The 22,027-nt window shown below is 40.5% G+C and overlaps 1 protein-coding gene across 7 annotated transcripts in view; it reads left to right on the top strand.

Annotated features, from left to right (window-relative positions):
- Window positions 1-22,027, top strand: part of osp (myosin phosphatase Rho interacting protein outspread) — a 184,306-nt gene that overhangs the window by 156,681 nt on the left and 5,598 nt on the right. For 5 of the 7 annotated variants that reach the window (XM_086909668.1, XM_086909666.1, XM_086909664.1 and 2 more), the window contains exons 4-14: window positions 2,130-2,318; window positions 8,174-8,246; window positions 8,557-9,105; window positions 14,686-14,858; window positions 14,975-15,115; window positions 15,379-15,540; window positions 16,354-16,535; window positions 16,723-17,678; window positions 17,734-17,890; window positions 17,984-20,845; window positions 20,947-21,232. In XM_086909668.1, the coding sequence (XP_086765794.1) occupies window positions 2,130-2,318; window positions 8,174-8,246; window positions 8,557-9,105; window positions 14,686-14,858; window positions 14,975-15,115; window positions 15,379-15,540; window positions 16,354-16,535; window positions 16,723-17,678; window positions 17,734-17,890; window positions 17,984-20,845; window positions 20,947-21,232 (5,730 nt within the window). Of the gene's footprint in view, window positions 1-2,129; window positions 2,319-8,092; window positions 8,111-8,173; window positions 8,247-8,556; window positions 9,106-14,685; window positions 14,859-14,974; window positions 15,116-15,378; window positions 15,541-16,353; window positions 16,536-16,722; window positions 17,679-17,733; window positions 17,891-17,983; window positions 20,846-20,946; window positions 21,233-21,949; window positions 21,993-22,027 lie in introns of those variants that run through there. The other 2 variants (XM_086909667.1, XM_086909670.1) reach the window with 2 other exon arrangements.

The raw sequence follows: 22,027 nt of genomic DNA, 5'->3' as shown, positions 1-22,027 counted from the left end.
AATTAGTCCCATGCTTATCAGAGACAACATCCAGTTCGATCGTAACATTGGAAAGAACATCGAATCGCTCGATAACCTAAATAACGCAATTAATGAGACCAATCACATCCTTGGCTACCAATCAGTCGTATCAAGCGAACAAGATATCCAATAAAAAAAAATTTCTTTACAGCCTGTAATAACCCGTTGATCGAGTCGAAAAATCCAAATTTCCACCACAATTACAAATTTTTCCTGAATTATAAATGATCTTAAATAGCAATTTGTAATAAAAAAAGAAATCAAAGGTAGGAAAAATTCAAGTTAAATATATTATGCTCGGCAGATATGCAGGTAGATTGAAAGGAAAAAAAAAAAAAAAACTATTAGAAATCAAAGATTTCTCTTTCTTAAATTTTAATTTTAACATTATTAAAATATTAAACAAATTTATGTAAAACATAAATTCTGCTTTTATTTTTTCCTCGATCAACTGCAGGAATCTTTAATTATTTTACTTTCCCCTGAAACATTTTCACGAATCAAGATCTTCGATATAATCGACAAACTATTTTATCATTTAAATTAAATTTCCAAAAGTTGATCAAATCGAACAAATTTTCGCTTCCAACAAAACTTCCCTCTTTCTACGAATAATCGAATTTCGATCGTAAAAATTAACCAATCAATGAAATTACGCATTTTCACCTCCTAGCTAAATCGCTTGCCCCATTTCTCTAGAAGAACAATCAAAATGGCCTCTATTGCCAATTATCCATCCTCCACCTTGCTGTCTCCGCGGTTTCGTGTTTTACGAGGCGAAAATTGCTGGGTCGTTCCCCAGCAAGTGGAACTGGCGCGTTTTACGATTTCGGCGGAACAGCTGAAAGGGGAGAAAGCCCGCGTTTCCGCCCGCGCTTGCGCGGTCTTCGAAACTTGTCAGCGACAAAGTTGCAACTAGGATGGTTTTATTCGTTTCCACCTTCCGCCGCGGTCACGCGGTTTTTACTGTCCTCGGTGTATACGACGCGCTAAATTATCCCGTTTGCAATAAAACGCGTGGCGGGACGCGAATATACGCCACGGTGAACAAATAAACGTGAAATTACGGTGAAACCTGGCTCTCTGTTGCGCGGATATCTGTCCTTGTCGATCGTTCGACACGGTTATAGCGGGGCTCACCGGAGACCCGTCGAAAACGAACGGTAAAAACGGTTGGATGTTTAGCCGGTTGAATGTTTCCTGGTAGTTTGCCAGATCGATTAAAAAGAGGAGATCGTTGTTTGATTCGATGTTTTGCGTGTAGGGGAAAACCGGTCGACGGGCCGGAGGATGCGGCTTATTATAATATTTACCCGCTTTGTTGCTTTGCGGTTTATAATATTTGCCGTTTCGATACACTCCTCGTCCATCATCTTTCGTCCCTTTAAAACGTCTTGAGTCGTGTTGCGTCTATTTAACTTCCGTTGCCGCCATTTTCGTGCCGGATAACTTGGCACGAAACGTTAACGTAACACCGTTATTTTTGCAATGTATTTTTTTGAGATTACTGAAACGATTATCATCGCTTAAAATTTAAAACGTTCCACGTTTCAGATCAGATTTTATATATCATTTATTATTAATTATAAATATAGTTTAAAGGTAAAAATGAACTTTAATCGAGTTAATTGAACGCATCCCTTTTGAATGTATCTATCTAACCTTTAAACGCCTGGCTCTCAATAGCGAAGAATTGGAGCAGTTTATTACTTAAGACTGTTCAATGAAACTCTAATTGAGACATCCATTGACATCTCCTTCGATGTATCGCCGCGTTTGAATTTACATACGATCAATGACCGATCAACGAGAGGACGTTTTAATTGCTTCATATCGATCGAAGAGAACGAAGCTGTTCCACATAAAGAGTTAAATTGCAACTCAATTGGCTCGGTTGGCGTTTCTGTGTTTCTAGGTCTTCCTCGAGTAAGCTCTTGAATAAAATTCGTTTCGCATCGATCGTCCGATTGGACCGATATATTTTATTGAATTACATATTATTACGCTATTAATCATTCGATTAAATTGCTAGTTAGAAATAGAAATTATGATGGAAAGAAAAGGGAGGTTCAATCGTTACCAACAATCGTGTAATATTTTTGTTGCAGCCAGAGACGGTTCCTCAAGCGAGGATCGATATGACCCGCGTGTTGGAGGTTGCTGCTGCCGAGGATATCACCGGACATCCGTACAGCCTCGCGATCACCTCGCCGGAAGGAGTTACCTTCGTGAAGGGCACCTGCCGTGAGGAGACCAGATGGTGGGCGGATGTGCTTCAGGTCTACTCGAGGAACAAGGTCTGTACATCGTCGAAATTAATTAGAAAAATTTAGCATTCTTTTCTTCTTCTCGTAGTGAAAGCTATAGACATTGGTATTAATTTTGTATAATAATTTTTCAATCGAATAGAACGATCATTAATTTGTCTTAATAATCGTATTTAAATTTAATTACAAAATCTCGTTTTATTGTCATTCAAATTTACCATTCTCTCTTTCTCTCTCGTGCAAAAGAGAATTTATTGCCGTTGTCAACTTAAGTTAATTCCGCTAATAGCATCGATTATGGGAGAGAAATACTTTAATCGTCGGTGTCAAGGTACAATTAGAATCAATCAAAGAAGATTCGAAATCCTCCTTGCAGATACGTATCACATCCAATTTGCGTACACCGATAGAAATAAAAAAGAAGAAAAACACAAAGGAGAATTGTTTGCCAAGCAACACGATTCTCATCGATCGATCTGTTCGTGGTTACGAAAAAAAGGGAATTAAATTTCCATTCCTTCGAATCCCAGAATTTACACGGTTGTTCCAACTCGAGAAAGAAACAAGGGTGACGGAGGGCTCCCTGTCATTCGTTGATTACGATATTCGCATAATCATTACTACATCCTTGTGCTGTCATGGTTGTTACAGTAATACCAGTCGCGTCGACTTGTCTCACCAGCGGAAATAGCTATTCTCGCGGGAAATGAATCGCGACTACGCGGCCGCCCTCGGATTTTCCAACCTCCTGCCTACGCGAATTCCACTATTTTTTTTTTTTTTTTTTCATTTTCTCGATGAAAATTAACGTTCGAATCCTTCGAGGTCGATAAATCTTTGATAAAATCAGTTTTGGTCCATTGGAAATTTTTTTTATTGGCCAGTTTCATTGGCGAGAGCGAGTCAACTTTTTTTCTCTTCTTTTTTTTTTTAACCGTTCAATTGAAATTTATTATTATGGATATTATTGGTGCGTGAAATGTCGTTTTTTTCGAATAATTTTAATGGTACGTAACGTATCCTCGGTATATTATCGTACGTAGGTAAGAAACGTATTCGTATTTTTTATATCTTGTTTCGTTAATACGTGTATATTAAATAAAGAATTCAGTAAATTTATTTTCTTCTCGATTGTCCATGTGGAATAAGGATCTTTCTATCCTTATTTAAATTTATGTTTTCGACAACTGCTACAGCATTCTTTGCAGTTTAAACTTATCTATGGATCTATGGTTTTTGCATATAAATTGGCAATTTAAAAGTGAGTGTGAAACAATTTGGTCTTGTCAAAGGGTTAATCGTCAAGCTTTTACTTATCGCGAACTGCTTTACAAATTAATGCGTTGTCTCTAAACCCAGCTTGTTTCATTCCTCTCGAATAATCGAATGTTGAAATCTTATCACCGATATAATGGATGCTCTTCTTTGCTCAAAACGCATGGTGAATTGTTATAGATATTCCCTGGATAACTAGCCGTCTAATTGCAGACCCATTCGTGCCCAGTACCTGTTCAACGATACTTTTTACCCACCTTCATCCTACTATATCTTAACTCCATGTTTATTTCTACCATTACAAATTCTTATCTATAAAATTATCTGATAGAACTCCAATACTCCAATTATCCACTAGAATTTATTACTATATACCTTCCAATCAACCTGTCGTACCGACAGCAGATACAACTTCGACCGCTATCCTTTTTTTCGCGCCAAATACAAAAAAAGAAAGAAAGAAACGAAAGAATGTCCCTTCCTTTCTTTCCTAAGAAAACACGTGATCGTATCACTGTACAACCATGAAAATTCTCACGAGACGAGTATAGTAGAACACCGTTTATACGATCCTGTCCGGGGATAAGCAGATGCGTGTAACTAAGTTGTTCGTGTAATAGGATCGGAATTAATTCTCCCTATCAGATATCAGAAACTATTTCAAAGAACATCACTCGTATAAACAAATTTATTACATAACGATAAACAAGTAATAATTATTCGTTGATTAAAATAATTTTTTCCACGAACAATTCCCCCTCTTCTTTTTCCCCTCATCAACCGTCGAGAATTCCGCGAAACAACCGCGTATCTCGAATACACGTATACTCTAAGAAACATCTAATTCTCGGTTATCGCCGTTGAATCGTGGACAGTGCCTCGTGCACGCGGTTAAATCTCCTCGATGCGCAACGAGTGCTGAAGATACGAGAGGAGGAGGGAAGGGAAATAGAGATAGGAAAAAAAGGGACGATGCCTCGACAAAAGTGCGATAATGCTCGATCATTAGCGCGGCCTGTCGCGGCGTCACGCTCGTTACAGCGCGAAATAATGCCAAGCTGGCAAAACTGCATCGTAGCCGCGCGCCGATTCCCGCTTTTCTGCGATTCACTCGATCGTTCAGCTTGCCTCCTTCTTTCTCCGGTTTCTTATCGGTTTACCTGCTTTTCAGGGTGGGGGGGAAGGAGGAGGAGGAGGACAAAACCGATTATGCTCGGATGGAAACGGGGCGACAATGCCGCGGATGATCGCGTTTGTTTGTTAATCCGTGAACGGAGGAGGGGGGGAACGATTCAATCCGATTCGAGGGAACAATTCTGAAAAACGGGTTCTGAAAAGGTTCTGTCGACAGGTATTCACCGCGGATGGAAGATTAGGGGTTGGTCGTGGGAAGGGAATCAATTAATTTTAATTGAGCGTGATTCGACGAGCGCTGAATGCTTTGAGCACCGCCGATGAGAGATGATTCTCGCAAGAGTTAAGGATGATGTTTAAAAGTAATTTTTGTAATTTTTAAACGTTATTCAATACCTGTGTTTAATCGAAAATAAGTTACAGGATTGGCTTTTTCAATTTGTTGAATAATATAATGTTTCGTTGCTTTTAAAACAGATGGATGAGAAAAATGTAGTAAATAGATAGAAAATATTTGTTAAATAAAATTTTATTGCCTCGTATTTGTGAATAATGAAATTTTAAGAAAAAGTTATTCACGATGTGTTTCTACGTTAGTAAGTAAAATAGAAAGATCTGATTGATCAATTTATCTATCATTCATCCTTCTCTGTTTAGCTTCACGAAATCAGTCATTTTGTAGTCACATCTAACGCAATATACCTCTTACAACGCATATACCATAAATTTAAACAAGGATAACAAACTGTATAGAATTCTTTTATCGATCCCCATCTTATCTCGCATCATTCTATTCCTACTTATTAAGCGAAGTTGTCCTTCGTGGATATGAATATTCGAAAAGATTGCTCACGATTGAATCAACATCTGGATGGGGACAATAAAAGAGAGCCTCGTCGATTTTATCTTAACGCGTGATCTACGCGTTTTAATCTACGCGATCAAACCGATAGATCAACGCACCCGGTTTCGAGAATCGTGTTGGCTGTCGCTATTTCGCCGCGTTACTTAGATTACTCGACAACAAGACGTTGTGCAACGAATGATCGATGGAAAGACCAGCGCCGCTTCTCTTCGTCCAGTTAAAAGTCAGACACGATCCTTAAGTGTACGAATTATTGTTGCGATCTTCTCGTTATCCGCATGTGTATGTTCGTGAATCGAAGAAAAATATTTAAGTTTATGATTCGCAATTGTAAAATTATGGGGAGAAGGAAGAGGAAAATTTTTAAGGATGATCGCGATAGATCGCGATACGATTCTATTACGATTCTTCTTTGACGAGTCTTCAAATCTGATCGTCATTCGAGAAATATATGTGCGTGAAATGAATGTAATAGAATTATGAAATGAAGATAAATGTAATTTGAATAGAAACGTGAAATCTTTCCATTTCCTTCTTATTCCTTTTTTTATTCATATTCATTTAAAAGTTGTTATGTTTGACGTCGATCGATCGTCGATCACGATCCAAAGTCCGCGCGTAAAGTAGATCTTGAGGAATTATGAACATCAATTACGAGCATGAAATTACTTATGAAAAACTCAACTATCATTATCCAAAGGAGTAAAATACTTGACAGTTTTATTCAAATTTTTACGATCTCGAAAGAAGCTTTTAATATCACTGCCGTTAAGATCGATCCATCATTTCTGAATCCCTAACATATTATTATTATCCTTAAACTAACTCGTATTCATCATGAAAAATAAAAAAGAAAACCCACATTCAAATTCGAATTCTCTGAACCCCGATCATCCTTCATCATCATCGTTATGATTGATCGATCCTCCCTGGATACGTTATTAGAATTAGGCTCACGTCACCACCAAAACACTGAAAATTTTTACAAATCATCCCTTCTCGATCGAAACAGTCGGTTTTTCGGACCGACATCATCGAATCGAAAATTCGCATTTTTACGAACTCTTTCAAATCGTCCTTCTTCGAAAATGGAATTCGGTCGACACAATCATCGCGATCGATCGATCGTCCCTGGATTTTCTGCTCATTGTTCGATCGTTCCTCGCGTCGAATCCGTTACGCAAGGAATGATCGATCGGCAAATGGAAACGGCTCGTCGCCATTGCGCGAACCTGCCGCTCGGTGTAAACGTACGATTACGTTAAGAGGCCAAGGCGACGCGTACATACGTACGCCAACACGAATCGAGCAAACCGGTGAACGCGCGTAGGAAACGTGCCTCCCCTTTTATTTCCTTTTCTCGGTTGTAAAATCGCTTCGACTCTCGCTCCACGTAAAATGCTTCTGTTTGGAGATCTCGAGCGGATCTCGAACACCTGTTCGAGCGTTTAATTGCAAAACGATACGAAGGTAGAGGGGAGAGGAGAGGTGGTTTCTTTGATCGTTTCTGTCACTTCTTTCAGCGTTCGCGTTTCGAAATCGCGAGTCGATCATCGGGGATTGTGAAGCCGAGGATTGACCAGATTGAAAAAGCATCGTTTTTCTTTTTTCTTTTTTCAATCATTTCTCAGAGTTTGTCAGGATTATTAATAGACGTGAAACTGGAATTATTACCGTCAGAATCTTTGTTATAGATGAAGGCTTCATTGAAACACCACGCTACGATTATTTTATCTTTCTTAGAAACGAACTTTTTCCTTACAATTATCCAATTGCCTTCTCCTAGAAGAAAAATTCGTTATTTTTCATTCTTGCAATTGAATTCTTCTAACACGCAATCTATAGAAGCTTCTTTTTCGTCGATCGAAATTTTTTCAACGCTGTACGTACGTTATAACAAACTCAATTTGTACTGAATGTTGAAAATTCTCCTTAGAGAGAGAGAAAGAGAGAGAGGAGAAAGGGATAGCTAAGAAGATCACGGTTTGGTAGAATCGATTGAATCGTCCCGTGTTCACATTTGTCCTGCACGGGCCGGTACACGGGCAGCGGTCTTATGAATTATGCACGCCGGGGAAGAGCGTAGCCTCGCGGAATATTATCAACCTCGCTGTTATCTGCCGTTATTGCGGCCGCCTACCGCGACCTGGTCGTGCACACGCCTGCCCTCGTACCGTCGCCCACGTACAAATTCTACGGCATTCCACCATGGAGTCGCGACGTCCGCGCGAGGAGATAACAACTGTGATTTTTAATCGATGCCAACCGTGCCCTCCATTCGCTGGAAATGAGATTTCATTGTTGGAGGAACCAGTCTTTGATACGTCGGATTGCCATTGCCTCGAAACGATGTTCTCTGATTATTAATATCTAGAATATTAATAATACAATCGTCGTTATCGATGTTAATCTTGCCGATGGTTTCTTCTTTGAAAGTCGTATGAAATGATTTTGCGATTATTGATCCGATTGATTGTTTAATCCAGAGGAAAAATTAATTGAAACGCCGGGGAGAAGATACTTTTATCGATGATGTGTCGGTGAATTAGTAATTGATTTATGGAAGAACGACAGGGAAGGAATTTAATTGACGTTGGTATTTGTTTTCCAGGGCCGGCATAAGAGGAATGCGACGTTCCCCGGTGGACAGACCACCATTCTTCAGGTCACTCCTACGATCAGAAGTGAGTGTAGCCAATAACTTTTTTTTATTAATGATGTTTGCAAGAATTTACACTCGTGACATACTCTCGATACGAAGCGATTAATATTTCATCCATCGTGATATCGAACAAGTCTTAAATATCACTTGAACGCAAATTAAATACAGATTTTCAAAGGATTTTATAAAAAAAACAAAGCTTAATATTCCATCAATGTTCACCCATTTTGTTCCAAATATCAATCAATTCCTTACCTAACTTATCAATTACGTTTCACACAGATAATAAATCAAAATATCTATTCTAACTCATCAATTACACCCTTACACAGGTAACACGCCAAATCCGCCTCGACCACGGTTCAACAGCTGCCGTTCAGAGCCCCGCAGCAACACATGGATCTCGGAAACTAGCGTGTCCGCAGACCTCTGCCCATCAGTCTTCTCCTCCACGCCATCTCTGGTGACCAACAGCGTGGTAACGACAACCAGCAACACGTCGAGTATGAGCAACGGTAACGTGGAGAACAGCAACGACCATCGTGTCACCGCCAACGTGTCACCCCTAAGAACCAGCACACCTCTTGAGAACGGTGGCTCCGCCTACATAACCTCCGTTCCATCCACCTCGACCATGAACGGGAGCGTGTCCAGCACCGTGTACACGACCACGTCGACCTCGACCACCGTGTCGTCCGTCAACTCGTTGACGGAGAAGCCACCGATCGCGCCCAACGAGGGTAGGTCGAGCTACAAGGATCAACCAGCTAGCAGCGCCTCCCCCCCGACCAGAGACAAGCTTCGAGCGGAAGACAAGGCCAGGCGCAGGATGAATCAGCACGGAGAACGAACCGGGACCGCCTGCTCTGGCGAGAAACTAGGTCGGTATATATATTCGAATATACATTCGGTGACCTTGACTTCGTGATCGAGATACTGATTTAGATTAAGTTGCTTAGTGATTAGGTTGAGCCTGGTTACAGATGCGATGTCATTGCAGCAATGATTCTAATGTGGCAGATGTAGTGAAGTTTAGGTTAGGTTAGGTTGCAGATGACCGATGCTACGTCACTGCCATTTTGTAATGGAAACGTAGTGAGGTATTTATAGGTTAGGTTAGGTTAGGTTAGGTTAGGTTAGGTTGACCGATATTGTGTTTGTTGCCATAGCAATGAAGAAATTAAATAAAAATGTAATGTAATAGTGGATCGGATGTCTGAACTGGAATTTTGAAAGATGACGTTGATGCCATTTTATAAAAATGATCTAGTGTAGTAGGGATCGTGAAATTAGTCGAGTGTAAAGTGTAATATGTCGGATGTTGGAAATTGGAGTTTTGAGAGGTGACGTCAATGCTATTTTGTAACAATGATCCGGCATAGTAAAGATCATATAACGAGAATAAAATAAGTAAAGGGATAATAGATGTTAGAAATAGTGTTTTAATTAATTTATAATTGAATAATCTGAAACTTGGGAAATTTAAAAGAAAATAAAGTGCACAGCTGCAATTAGTTGTGTTGCAATTGACAATTGACAGTTAAATGATAATTTAATTCACAATTTCGCTATACTATTTAATGATTTTATATTTTTATTAATTGAAGAGTCTATAATAGGATAGGATTCATTTTTATAGAACTTGGGAATTATATTGAATAATTTTCTTTAGTACGCTCAACTTAACTCTTGTTAAAATTTAACAAGAAATTCTAGTGAGTCAATTATAAACTTAATTTCGTTAATATTGAATAATTTTTTCAAATTCATTGGATGAACGGTTCTATTTATTTCGTTTTTGTGGAACTTAAGATATTAAATTATTATTTTCTCAATGTTTGCTTTTCGATTCCTGTTTTTCTGATTGGAATCAATGATCCGGCGAAGGGTACCGTTTTTGTGGAATTTTAGAAATAAATTGATCAGGAATTTCTTTCGATGCAAGGCATAGAAGGGGTTTGGAATGTGATTAATCGTTCGAATGTATGCAGGAGCATTCTCAATTGGCTATTCACTCGAAATTAACAGCAAATCTAAATTTCTGTTAGTTAACCTCGCGACAGGATGAGTCACACCATGGAACATCTGGTTGGATCGTCATTTACAGTCGTTACTCGTCGAAGCCGATTTAACAAGATACTGTGACATCTTTTATTCATCCCGCTACCGATTGCGTAGTCTTATTCATGCCCCTCTTATGCAAAAGCTGTAACGTTTAATCCTCGATAATAAAGTCAGCCAAATCGGTATTAATCAATTTCACTATAAAATTATCCATCGACAATTATAATAAAAATAAGAGAGTCATTTTAAGAGAAGATTAAAAAAAAAAAAAAGAAACTCAATCTTATTTAATTCAATTTGTAATCGAATAATGTTAGAAATTTATGTAACATTTCTAACATTAAAGATGTTTGCTGAGATAAAAAAAATTTAATGCCATTTGGTATCCAATAAAAATTCCTCGATTTCTATCATTTACGTAACATGACTTCTCTGTTTTTTTCTTTATTCTTTCGAATTACATTCGAATTGGATTTACATCGAGTTCAATCGCGACGTTACTAGGCCGTGGATCTAGAGAGAAATTTTATTGCCCTCGCTGATCACAAAAGGAGATCTGTTAACGCGATTCGGTTTTAAGCCAACAATACAAACGTTTCATTGAATCGACTGAGGAAACTGGGTCGTCGCCGACTATTCTTCTCCACCACGACGATGATTCGCGCGTCCGCGTTAAATCGTACCTGACCCATTTTCCCGCCATGACAATTGACGGTATAAACAAAACAGTTAGCGCATGTCCATGCAACGGCCCGTGCGAAAATCCGACCGAATTTATTCGTCCCTGGTACCATTTGTCTATCTGCGATCTATCGTGGAATCCGAGAGGATCGAGTATCGTCAAGTATCATTGTGTTTTCAACAGTGAGAAGAAGAGAAGTTGGAGGAATCGAAAGTTTATGGTATATATATATATAGCAAGTGCTTTGTCTGGAAGCACAATGGTCTCACTGTGATGACAAAATTGATTGGATTTATCGAGATAAATCGATTCGAGAAAACTTTAAAATCGAATTAATTTCTATATTGAAATTAATATATCGTTGTAAACAAAATATTCTTCCAAATTAAAACTTCTTCCAGATTAAACCGTAAAATTAAGAAAAATTTATCTCTATAAATAACTTCGAAGATAATCGAAGATTTTTAATCGGCTGATGAAAGATTATTGAAGAAGTATTATTGGAATCCGACATATCGTGCAATTTTTACTATCTTCATCTTTGTCTCTTCTCACTGATCTATCTCAAACTGCAGACAAACGACAGACACAATTGTTGGAAAAACAAGTAATATACCGTTCCAAGGAAAAAGTCTTTATATCTCGAGTATATTACCAGTTAATTTAAACAAAGCAAAAATAATTATTAATTATTCGTTATTTGTTAAAAACAATCTTCGTACCGAAATAAAAACCTCTAACAACGAAATGGAAATTTTTTAAAAGGAATTTTAATCACGAGACAAAACGTTGGTTCACCAATACGTGTAAAAAAAGTGTCTCCACGGAAATTGTTAGCGGAGAAATTAATCCTCGAACAGGCGCCTGGCTCCCTCGAACGTGATAGGGGATTCCAATTAAACCAGCGAGGGGGGGTTTTTTTTTTCTATGCGCCGTTCCCACCATTGGTATCTCATACGTGCTTTCCAATCGGCGATAAGTTAAGCCTCGGTCGTTTTCAGTGAGCTACGAGCCTTTAATCGCGATATGATTCCCTCCCTCCCTCTCCCTCCCTCCCCGGCGCTCACGTGGCTGCGATTTCTCTCTTCGCTCAGTTGCGTTTCTTCGGCTTACAGGTTTTAGAAAGATTAGGATGAATGTGTTTCTCCTTCATTATCACAGGGGATAATCGTTGTTGGATGTTTCAGGTAAAAGTGAAAGTAACGGCGAGAAATCGGCGAGAAAAAACGATATGATAATGATAGCGCGGGGAGTTTTTTTACCTCGGGTCAAATCATTCCTGTTCAAATTACTTGTTATATCCGAATGTAGGTATAAAGTTAGATAATTGCTTTGTTTATTGGCGAGACGAATCATAAATCATATTATACGATTTCCTCAAGATATTGACATTTGAATTTCTTTTTTTTTTTTTTTTTTTTTTCTTTAATAATTTTTGTATGATTTGAGGCATTTTTATGTGTAGTTTCTTTTTCGTCTATAAATTAACGAGAAAATCGATCATATAATCGATAATATTTTTTCGTTTAAAGTGATTTTAAATTAAAGTCGTTAAAAATTACATTCGTCTACGATAGAAAAATTTCGATCGCTTTACTACAACGTCGACAAAATAAAATGAAATATGGCCGTGTTGAGAATGATCCATCATCCTCGTTTATTATTAAGAAGATAAGAAAACATTCCAAACGTTCTTAATACTTAAAATTTTGATCGACGAAACTGGGCAATAATGATCATTGAAGAAAACTTTCTAAACATCGTAAATCGAATCGATTTGATTCACTTCGACTATTCTTTTCACTGTTTGCCAACGATTAATAAGAAGCGTATCGCTATCGAACGTTTTAATCGAGAAAAACATGGTGAATTTTTCACCGTTTCATCGATTCCATTGAGAACCGGTTGCGCATCCTTTTTTAAAAGTCCCGCGTTAACTGCGCGCGCGCACGCTCGTTTTACACCGTTAATCCGTGCAATTTGTTCACGCATCATTATCGAATTAGCTTTTTCCGCTTGGTTCGTTATCCAAACGTGAAAAAAAAAAAATCTAATTCCGATCTTAGAACGCGCATGGATGACGATTCTTTCGTTCGATTTGATGCGTCTTGGTGATAGTTCGTCGTTTAAAATACGAGATGTTCATCGGATAACGGTGAATCGAAGAGTTTAGAGCACAAAAACAAGCGTCTTGTATGCTTGAAACTAGAAATATTCGAAGAATTGTTGGAATAATTGGCGATCTTAGAATATATCTTGGAAATTGGATGAGTATAGAAGTAAAACTATATTTTTTTAAAAAAGAAAATTAGAGGGAATTATCAGAATGGAAGATCATGTCGATAAATCAAGAATTCTAAACTCGAAGTGTTAAATTAATAATTAATATAGCAAATAAAAAAATTGTTTGAAAGATGACAGCTTTTCGAATTTTATCTCGTCAATGCTGTATACGTGAACGCATGAATTCTTAAACAAGCAATCTTCTATTCTCTATTTCCCAAGAACACAAATACGTCGATCAACTTTATCTCTCCACCGAGGATAATGATTTCGAACAGGTTTGATTGACACGTCAATACGGAAATTGAGTATTAAACGGTGAATCAGCGACCAGGAAGAGGAGGGGGGAAAAAAATTAAGTAACACGTCTTAGGAACGAAAGAGGATCCGGCGTATCGAGATTTATAAGGGTCTAACTAGCACAGTTGTACCTTCCGATTTCAAAGAATTCGCCTTGGTGTGATTACGTTTCCCGTTTGTTGCGTAATTACCTGTGCACAATCTTCGAGAAAATCTACCGGTTCTCCTTCGTGCCGTGTGCCCCATGATCTCTACTCTCCCGATCCGTAGATTTCATTTAGATTGGCTTCGAACGTCCACCAACCCGTTCCCTCGAGTTCTTTCAATGATTCGCAGAGATTTACGCCGGACGCAGATCGTCTAAAAGATCCGCACTAATGTCTATTAAGGATATCCGATCGTTTCGTAAACAAGACCTTGCGAATTTCGAATTTTAATTTTTTAAAAAAAGATTGTATTCTTTGCGGTGTCTTTGAGTCCAATATTTAAAATTTGTTTCTATTTCTATTTAGAAAAATTCAGATTTACAGATAAATCCTTTCGGAGAGATCGATTCGATTTCCCTCAAATTTGGAATTTTTAAAAAAATTTAATTCCTCGTATAATCGTCCTTTCTTAAAAAAAAAGAAAACACAATATTTCGATCTCTTGGATAATTAATTCTACGCAAGTGATCGATTCATTGAAAGCCAATCTTCCTCGAAACTCACCCCATTGTTTCCACCCTGAAACGTCATGTTACCGCAACTCCGAAGAGAGAGATAGTTCGCTGAAAACTGTTATTAGCATAATAATGAAGGTTAGATTTCGACGCCGGGTGGATAGGAACGGTGGATAAACGAGACAGATAAGCGTTCTTGCCACGGCATCGAACGAGGCTCAGTTATTAATTAGCCGGCAGTCAATTAGCCAGCCGATCGTTCGGCCTTGCCACGTTAAAGCTTCTTTTCATTAACCGAAAAATATTTAATTGCTCGTGTTTGCGACGAATGTTTTTGCGTCCAGAAACGCGTTCGCTCGCCACGTTGATCATGATTATTATTAGGACGCTGGTCTATCATTATCCTCTTGTAACGCGCGAGACGACTCTATCGAATGGAGATGGGTGAACGATTTGACGCGTGTTTCACAGACGATGACGCCTGTCGAAGGATCCTGTTGGAGCATGAGAGAGAAAGAGAAGGAAAGTTGCGAGACATTGCCGCCTCCTTGACCCAGCCACGCGTCAGGAGGATCAAGCCTAGGACGTCTGAGCCGACCAGGGATGTGGTGGATGCGGCCAATGCGGCCTATCAAGATAAATTTGTGAGTATTAAATTTCGAGAAATATATGGAAACGGTGAAATTTATCTTAAATTAACGATCATATATTTCTAATTGATCAAAGTAATAAGAATTCGTTCTTGATTGTTCTTCTACAGGTTAGAGGCGATCCAGATGGATGCGGCCTTGACATCTCCGGCATTAGATATTCTCCTACCTCCGAACTGAGGGTCGATCTACCCGCTGAAGATCTATTAAACATCAAGAAAGGCTGGTTAATGAAACAAGGATTAAATAAGGTTCGTCGTCGAAGCGACCTTAGTATCTTTTAAGGAACACTCTAGATGATAAGTGATTCCCTTTTTAACATGTGCATTTCTTGAGATGCAAGAATATTTTCTCGTTGAGCTCGTCGATACGAGGCGAAAAGTTAAAAGTTCGTGTCACCAATCTTGGTTAAGAGCATGGCACGCTTCTCTTGTTGAAATAATTTACAATGGTCGAACAGTAGCCATGAGTCAATAATAACAGGTACGATACAATGAATGGTTGTATTCTTCAGGAATGGAACAAGCATTGGTTCGTGCTTCGCGGTTGCGGCCTCATGTACTATCGAGATCCCTGCGCGGAAGATAAGGGTATCATGGACGGTGTCATAGATCTGAATACCGTTACCACCGTCACGCCCCTTCAAGTTGCAAGAAATTATGGATTCCAGACTGTGGTGAGTGTGACCGGTGGATTTGCACGCGGTGATTTACGGTAATTAACATTCCGCACGAACGAACGAATCAGCGAACGGAAATCCAGTTAGTTCTTACGGGAGCCGCAATTTTCTTCTCTCTCTCTTTTTTTTTATCCTTGCTCGTATCTGCTCGTCAAACAGATATTACAATGCAAAGGAAATCGTTTACATTGGTTTACATTGTCTATCCGCTGGATTTGTATTTGAATATTAATTGAAAGTTGGAGAATATTAACAACTATATCGGTGAGAATTAAGGACGAGTCGAGCGCCATTAATTACTTTAATTGTCCAAGTTTTTTTAGTATATCTTGGATCAAAGTTGATAAAAATTTAAAGATATGTAAGATAGAACCTCTTTGGAGTTTGATAATAAGAATTTCCGAGTCCAAATGACAAGTAAATTAATTAGCTAAAAGATGCGCAAAGTTATTATAATTCATTTCTCTTTTGAAAAAATAGTGTTAATATCTAGAAACTAGTCAGTATTGTACAGCCCTTCCTTGTAGTTAACCGTGAATCTCCCGGAGGGCTTGCTGGTCAATTGGATTGCCGGAATTAACTTCCGTGGCCGAGATGGGAGTGGCTGGAAAAAGTCGGTAACTCAATTTCACGCTAGAACAGATCTTGGAACTCTTCGTTTATTCGTGTCACTGATCTCTGTCATCCGTTCTGTATCCTGCTGCTTTGCCCCACATCGATGATTAACGTTTCTGTTCTGTCGTTTTTGCTCCTTTCCTTTTGGATGATTTACTTTACTCTCTCTCTTCTCTTTTTTTTTTGCGTTCCAAGTCCTGGGACGACCGAGGATCTACCGTATTGTCCGCGGTGACCGCTGGTATACGAGCCAGTTGGATGTCGGCCATTCGGAGGGCTGCCAATTTACCAGATCCTGACAATGGCAGCGATTCCCTGACGGTCTGTCAGGATAATAATCTCGCGCAGCAAGATAACACTCCACAATCACCTACCGCGTAAGTAAAAAAATTATTTAACATATTCATACATGGAATACCAAAAATCGAAAGGATATACATACCGATTGCAAACATTTGTACGCATCTTTCCACATAATTCAAAAGAAATTCTTGTGCAAATTTTCATATTAGCAAAACATTCTTCTTTTAGAACGTAATTTAAACGATCCATTTTTGATTTCAGATCGCTCACAGACCGCGAAAGAGACTCCTCAGTCGTTCCTTCAACGTCAGTCACACCACGCTCAGTCCTGTTTTCCTCCGATGAAGAATATCGAACGGCATCCGAAGGCGGCAGAAGAGAGTCCGGTGATTGGTCTGAGGTCCCAGTATCGCCACCCTTAGTGAGAAACGGCGACTGGTCCAGTGGATTGAAGGGTTCCAGTTGGTCAGATTCGGCGAACCACGAGTGGTCTGAATTACCTCCATCGCCACCTTTAACTAGAACCGCTTTGTCCAGAGTGAAAGCTCGATCCAGATCAAGCTCCAGATCTAGAGTTTACAAGAGAAGCTGCAGCTCTCCTCTAAGCTCGAGAAGAAGCACTTTGGATAGCGTTAGGTCTGAGGATTTGATGATGGCTTGCTGCGAATTAGGAGAGGATGAAGAGCAGCACAACGGGCACATGCAGAATAGTTGTCTGTCGAGCGCAAACGAGAGCCCATTAATAGTGGAATTGTTGGAGAACCAGGTGTCTTTGCTGCGTGATCAGTTAGATCAAAATCAGTCGCATCCAAGCACACTACTAGTCATTATCGAGCGTCAAGAGAACGAAATAGAAAGCTTGAAGTCGCAGTTGAATACGGCGAGAGCGGACGTTGCGAGTGCTGAAAAGGAACTGTCCAGGTTGAGGCAGCAAAAGGCTGAAGCTTCCATCAGAGAAAAACAAGTGGATGAATTATTGAGCACGATCCAGAGAACGGAACAGCAGAGAAACAAGGATTTGGAGGATTTAGAGAAGATGAAGAAGATGTACAACAGGGATAAGGAGGTGTTGGAATGCAAGTTGCTGGAGACCGAAGCTATTCTTAGAGAGACCAGCGAGCGATGTGAAATGCTTACTAAAGAGTTGGCATCGAGTCATAGAACCGTCGAACATCTGCAGTCGGAGATAACCTCTTTGAGTAATAGATTATCTCAAGGTACGTTGAAAATGTTCCAATATTGATAGAATTGCTAATTGTCTTGCCATTCTAGGAATAGACGAAAACGAACGTTTGTATAGCAAAGTTAGGGAATTGGAAGACAAAGGGGGATTGTCTTCTTCGAAAGAACGAGGAAGAAGTTTCGATTCTCTCAGTGATTTGACGAACATTGAGCTGGATCTGGATTTCAATTCTCTTGACAAGGAAAGGTAATACGTTTAATCTGTTCTACTGATTGAATTATGTTATAAATACTTATAAACGAGATCACGATAAATCTTTTACGCTCTTTATTTATCTAGAATCGTGGAAGAATACGACGAACTTAGATCCCGTTTCGAGAAAGCTATCCTTGAGATACGCGCGATGCGCAAGGAACTTCGCGAGGCGCACGCAATGCAGGATGCTTTGGAATTGGAGATCTTTGCTCACAAGCAGGACGCAGCTAGCGTGAACGAGACGAATCAAGCTCAGATTCACTTAATGGCAGCAAGGATCCAAGATTTGACCAACAAGCTTGCAGCCAGCGAGAAGCAAGTAAGGAATCTGAAGCAGAAGCTGACAAAAGCTGAAACTAGGGACAAGAGGAGATCGTTGTCGTTGAAGGGTCGTGAGTCCTTCCAGATTTCTCAAGAAATGGAGGACAAGTTGGTGGATCTGGAGAACAAGATCTGTGCTATAGAACGCGGGAAGAGCATCAGCGCGCCCGCGTCGGCGGGAAGCAGTCCGAAGGAGTCGAGTTCTAATCCAAAGAAGGAGAAGAGGAGGGACAGCAAGAGTCTAGACCGTACCAGGTTAAGAAGAAAATCTCTAGACAGTGCAACTAGTTCGGAACCGATGAAAGTGTTGATCAGACTCAGCACGTTGGAGACAAAGGTGGCAAACGTGCAAGAGAATATGGCGAGCGACGCAGAGAAAGACTCGAGCGAATGTAGCGAGGTGAGCGCGCCCTCGACAAGCGAGGTATCGCTCGAGATCATCGCTAGGTTGAAGAAATTGGAGAGAGTGGTGTCGAAGTCGAAGAGGAGGCTAGAGAAGTGTTTAGGTTCGACGCAAGCGGAGGACAAAGCGGAGAAGTGTTTGCGCGAGGTAAACGATATTTTGGACTCGTGTTTAGAATGTAAGAAAAACCAAGGTAGCGCTCAAGTGACCGAGTCAGTAGGCGTAGTGGTATCTAGACTAGAGACTATACTTAAAGATAAATTGAGCGAACTCACGAAGAGACGGCAAACGCTCGAGCAGAACGGCCAGCTGGACGATAGGGAGAAGATGAAGCTGATCGCGGAGAGGGTGGCGTTCGAGTTCGTCGTTCTGAGACAGATCAAGTGCGCGATCGGCCGTACATTCGATCGTAGTGCCGTTCTCAGTGAATTGGTCGAAACTAGTCAGCTTGCCTCAAGCTTAATGCGTAAGATTCACGGAACTAAGCCCAAAACGTACCAAAACACCAGTTACATTCAGTATCTTACTAGAGTGTTAGCCAATAAGTTAGTACTAGTAGGCGGCGTGACCGCGACGGAGACGGTGACCAAGGAGGTGTCCGCAGCTCGTAACGAGAGTTTGAACTTCTTGCAGCAGAAACAGCGCGAGATAAACGAGCTCGTGTGCAGATACAAGGAGACGAAGTTGAGACAGCTCGCGGAGGCTCTGGCCGCCGAGACGTTGAGCATGTCGGAGCAAGAGGATTCGAGCAAGCAACAGGCGGCCAACTCGAGCAAAAAGTTATTGGAAGATCGACGAATTCGCGAGGCATGGGCGCTGGCTCAAGAAACGGTGAGCAAAGAGTTGGTACAGGCGGAAGTGTCTCACGTGATCATGCGTTGCGGCCAGATGTACGAGCAAAATATCACGAGCATCACCGATGCTTGCCTCAACTTCGAGAGCGCGGAGAACGTAACGTTAGAATCTTGGATCGATACGGCGCAATCCAGGCTGCGCGAAGAGATGGAACAGTCGACTCGCGAGCTGTCCAACGTGTACGAAGAATGCCTTCATCAGTTGAAGAAGAACAAGTCGGCGATAGTCGAGTCGAAATACGAGTCGAGACAATTGTTGACGGACTACGCGGACGTGATCGCGCACAAAGCTTTAATAGACGCCCGAATCGAGCTTCTTCAGGAGAACACGAGACAATTGACGACGCCCTTCCCTGGGGAGACTTTCGTATCTAGTCTAATCCGAAACGACGACGTTCTTTCGAGTCTGTTAGAGGCAGACGATCAAGAGTTCCAAAGCAATCCAATCCTCGACGCGGAGTACAGTTACCTTTATCAGCAGTTTAGCAAGGACTGCGAGGACAGGATATCCGGTTCGAAGCGCGCCTCGAAGGAGCAAATGAAGAACGTTGGCCAGAGTTTGCTCTATCTCGAGGAGGATTTGGTCGAGTTGGGCAAACGCGTTCGAGAGAAATTGGACGAGAACAACGAGAATGTTTCATGGCCGGCGAAATCGACCACGATGATTACCATTACCGACTGGTCGAGCGTGTGCGAGAAATGCTCGCAGTTGCGCGAGCAGATAAAAAAATTGAGCGACCATATGAACAGCGTGACTTGCAAACAGTGTGACCAATTGCAGAAAACTATCGAGAGGATAACGGCGGAGCATAATCAAGAGTTGGAGACGCTGAAGCGTAACCAGGAGAGAGATTTGATGGACATCAAGGGTGAATTGGACAATCAGAGGCAATCGTTGACCTCTCAATACGAGCAGGAAGCGGCCAGTTTGCGCGAAAAGGCGAGAAAATTGGAGCACAGGCTGAACGCAATGGACTCCGAGCACTCGGCTCACGTGAACGAACTTAGAGCCGCTTATCAGAGATCTATGAGCGCCGAATTGGATACGGATGCGGAAACGAGGAAGAGGTATAAAGAAGAGATCAAGCAGCTGCGAGCGTTGTGCGAGAAGGGTTTGCTCGCAATGGAGAATTCTCACAGGCGCATCATTTCCGAGATGGAAGAGAAACATCGACAAGAGTTGGAGAATCTGAGGGTGGAGAAGGAGCAGGCGTTGTCAGAAGAGACTCAGGCCACTCTGGCGGCCCTGGACGCTATGAGAAAAGCTCACGAGCACGAGGTGCAGAAAGAAATAGCTAAATTCAAACAGGAATTTATTAAACAAATGCAGGCACGCGAAGACATTGGCGTGCTTCACAAGGAACACGAGTATGTGGTTAATTCTTGTATCTTGCGATTTTGTTTTGTAAAACTAACTCGATTATTAAATCTCAGCCAATTTGTATTAATTTATATTATATTATATACAGGGAAGAGATGGAGGAGATCAAACAGGAAATTCTTTCCTTGTCCGCCAAGTACTCCTCCAAGTGCGTAGAATCAGCAGCTTTAGAGGAAAAGGTAGGATCCCTTACCAAGCAGCTTGCTCAAGCGCAACAACACATTATGCAATTGGACGCGAGGAACAAACAGCTTAGGGCGCATCTTGTATTGGAAACGAACGACAGCGCAAACGACACCATGCAAATGTTGAGGGGCAGGGACAACGAGATTGCCGAGCCGAGGGAAGAGATCCATCGACTGCAACAGTTGAAGGTAACCTTTGAAAGCTCCCATCGCCGTGAACGATGCCCCGTTTACAGCGTAGATGTGGTTAACAAAAAAGAAAAAAAAAAAAAAAAAATGTACCATACTAAATGATGATTAACTCCGCAATTACATGTTATGGCGCATACCCCTTTACGAGCTTGTTGTTGCGATACGATGCTCCACGACGCTCTGACGCTTGATCGTCGTGTGTACGTTTCGAGAAAACGCTTCTAAATAACGAAGTTCGGTCTATCATTTGTAAATAAACACGTAGTAGACATAGGCTAGAGACGAAGTTAGGTACAGCAAAGCTTCCATGTTCGCTTTTTATTCATCCGCCTCATTTGATAGAGAGGAGGAAAAAAAAAAAGAAAGAAAAGATATTTAGATCTTCTCACGATAAATTCGTGTCCATAATTCATTTCCATAATTTGAAAAAATACGATGATCGAAGATCAAATTAGACACGAACTTATCCAACGATCAAATATCTTTTATACTTACCAAGATGTTAAAACTGATATGTCACTCATCAATTTACGATATTAAAAATTGCTCTCTCCTTTCTTCTACCTAGTCACGTAACAAAATCGCATCTCACGAATTAAGAGTTAATATTCAATAACACTTGCATACATTGACGATAATAATAATAATAATAATAATAATAATAATAATAATAACAATAACAACAACAACAATTTTACGAAAAATTTTCAATAGGAGCAAGTCCACGGAGATTTTACTGTACCTATCATCGAGCCTCGTGAGTAGCCCCATAAGGTGTAATTGTCCGCAACA

This window comes from Apis florea, unplaced genomic scaffold (assembly GCF_048593485.1).
Source record: "Apis florea isolate Af1SG1 unplaced genomic scaffold, ASM4859348v1 contig_3158_pilon, whole genome shotgun sequence".
Lineage (NCBI taxonomy): Eukaryota > Metazoa > Arthropoda > Insecta > Hymenoptera > Apidae > Apis > Apis florea.
This window is presented reverse-complemented; position numbering and strand designations above follow the sequence as displayed.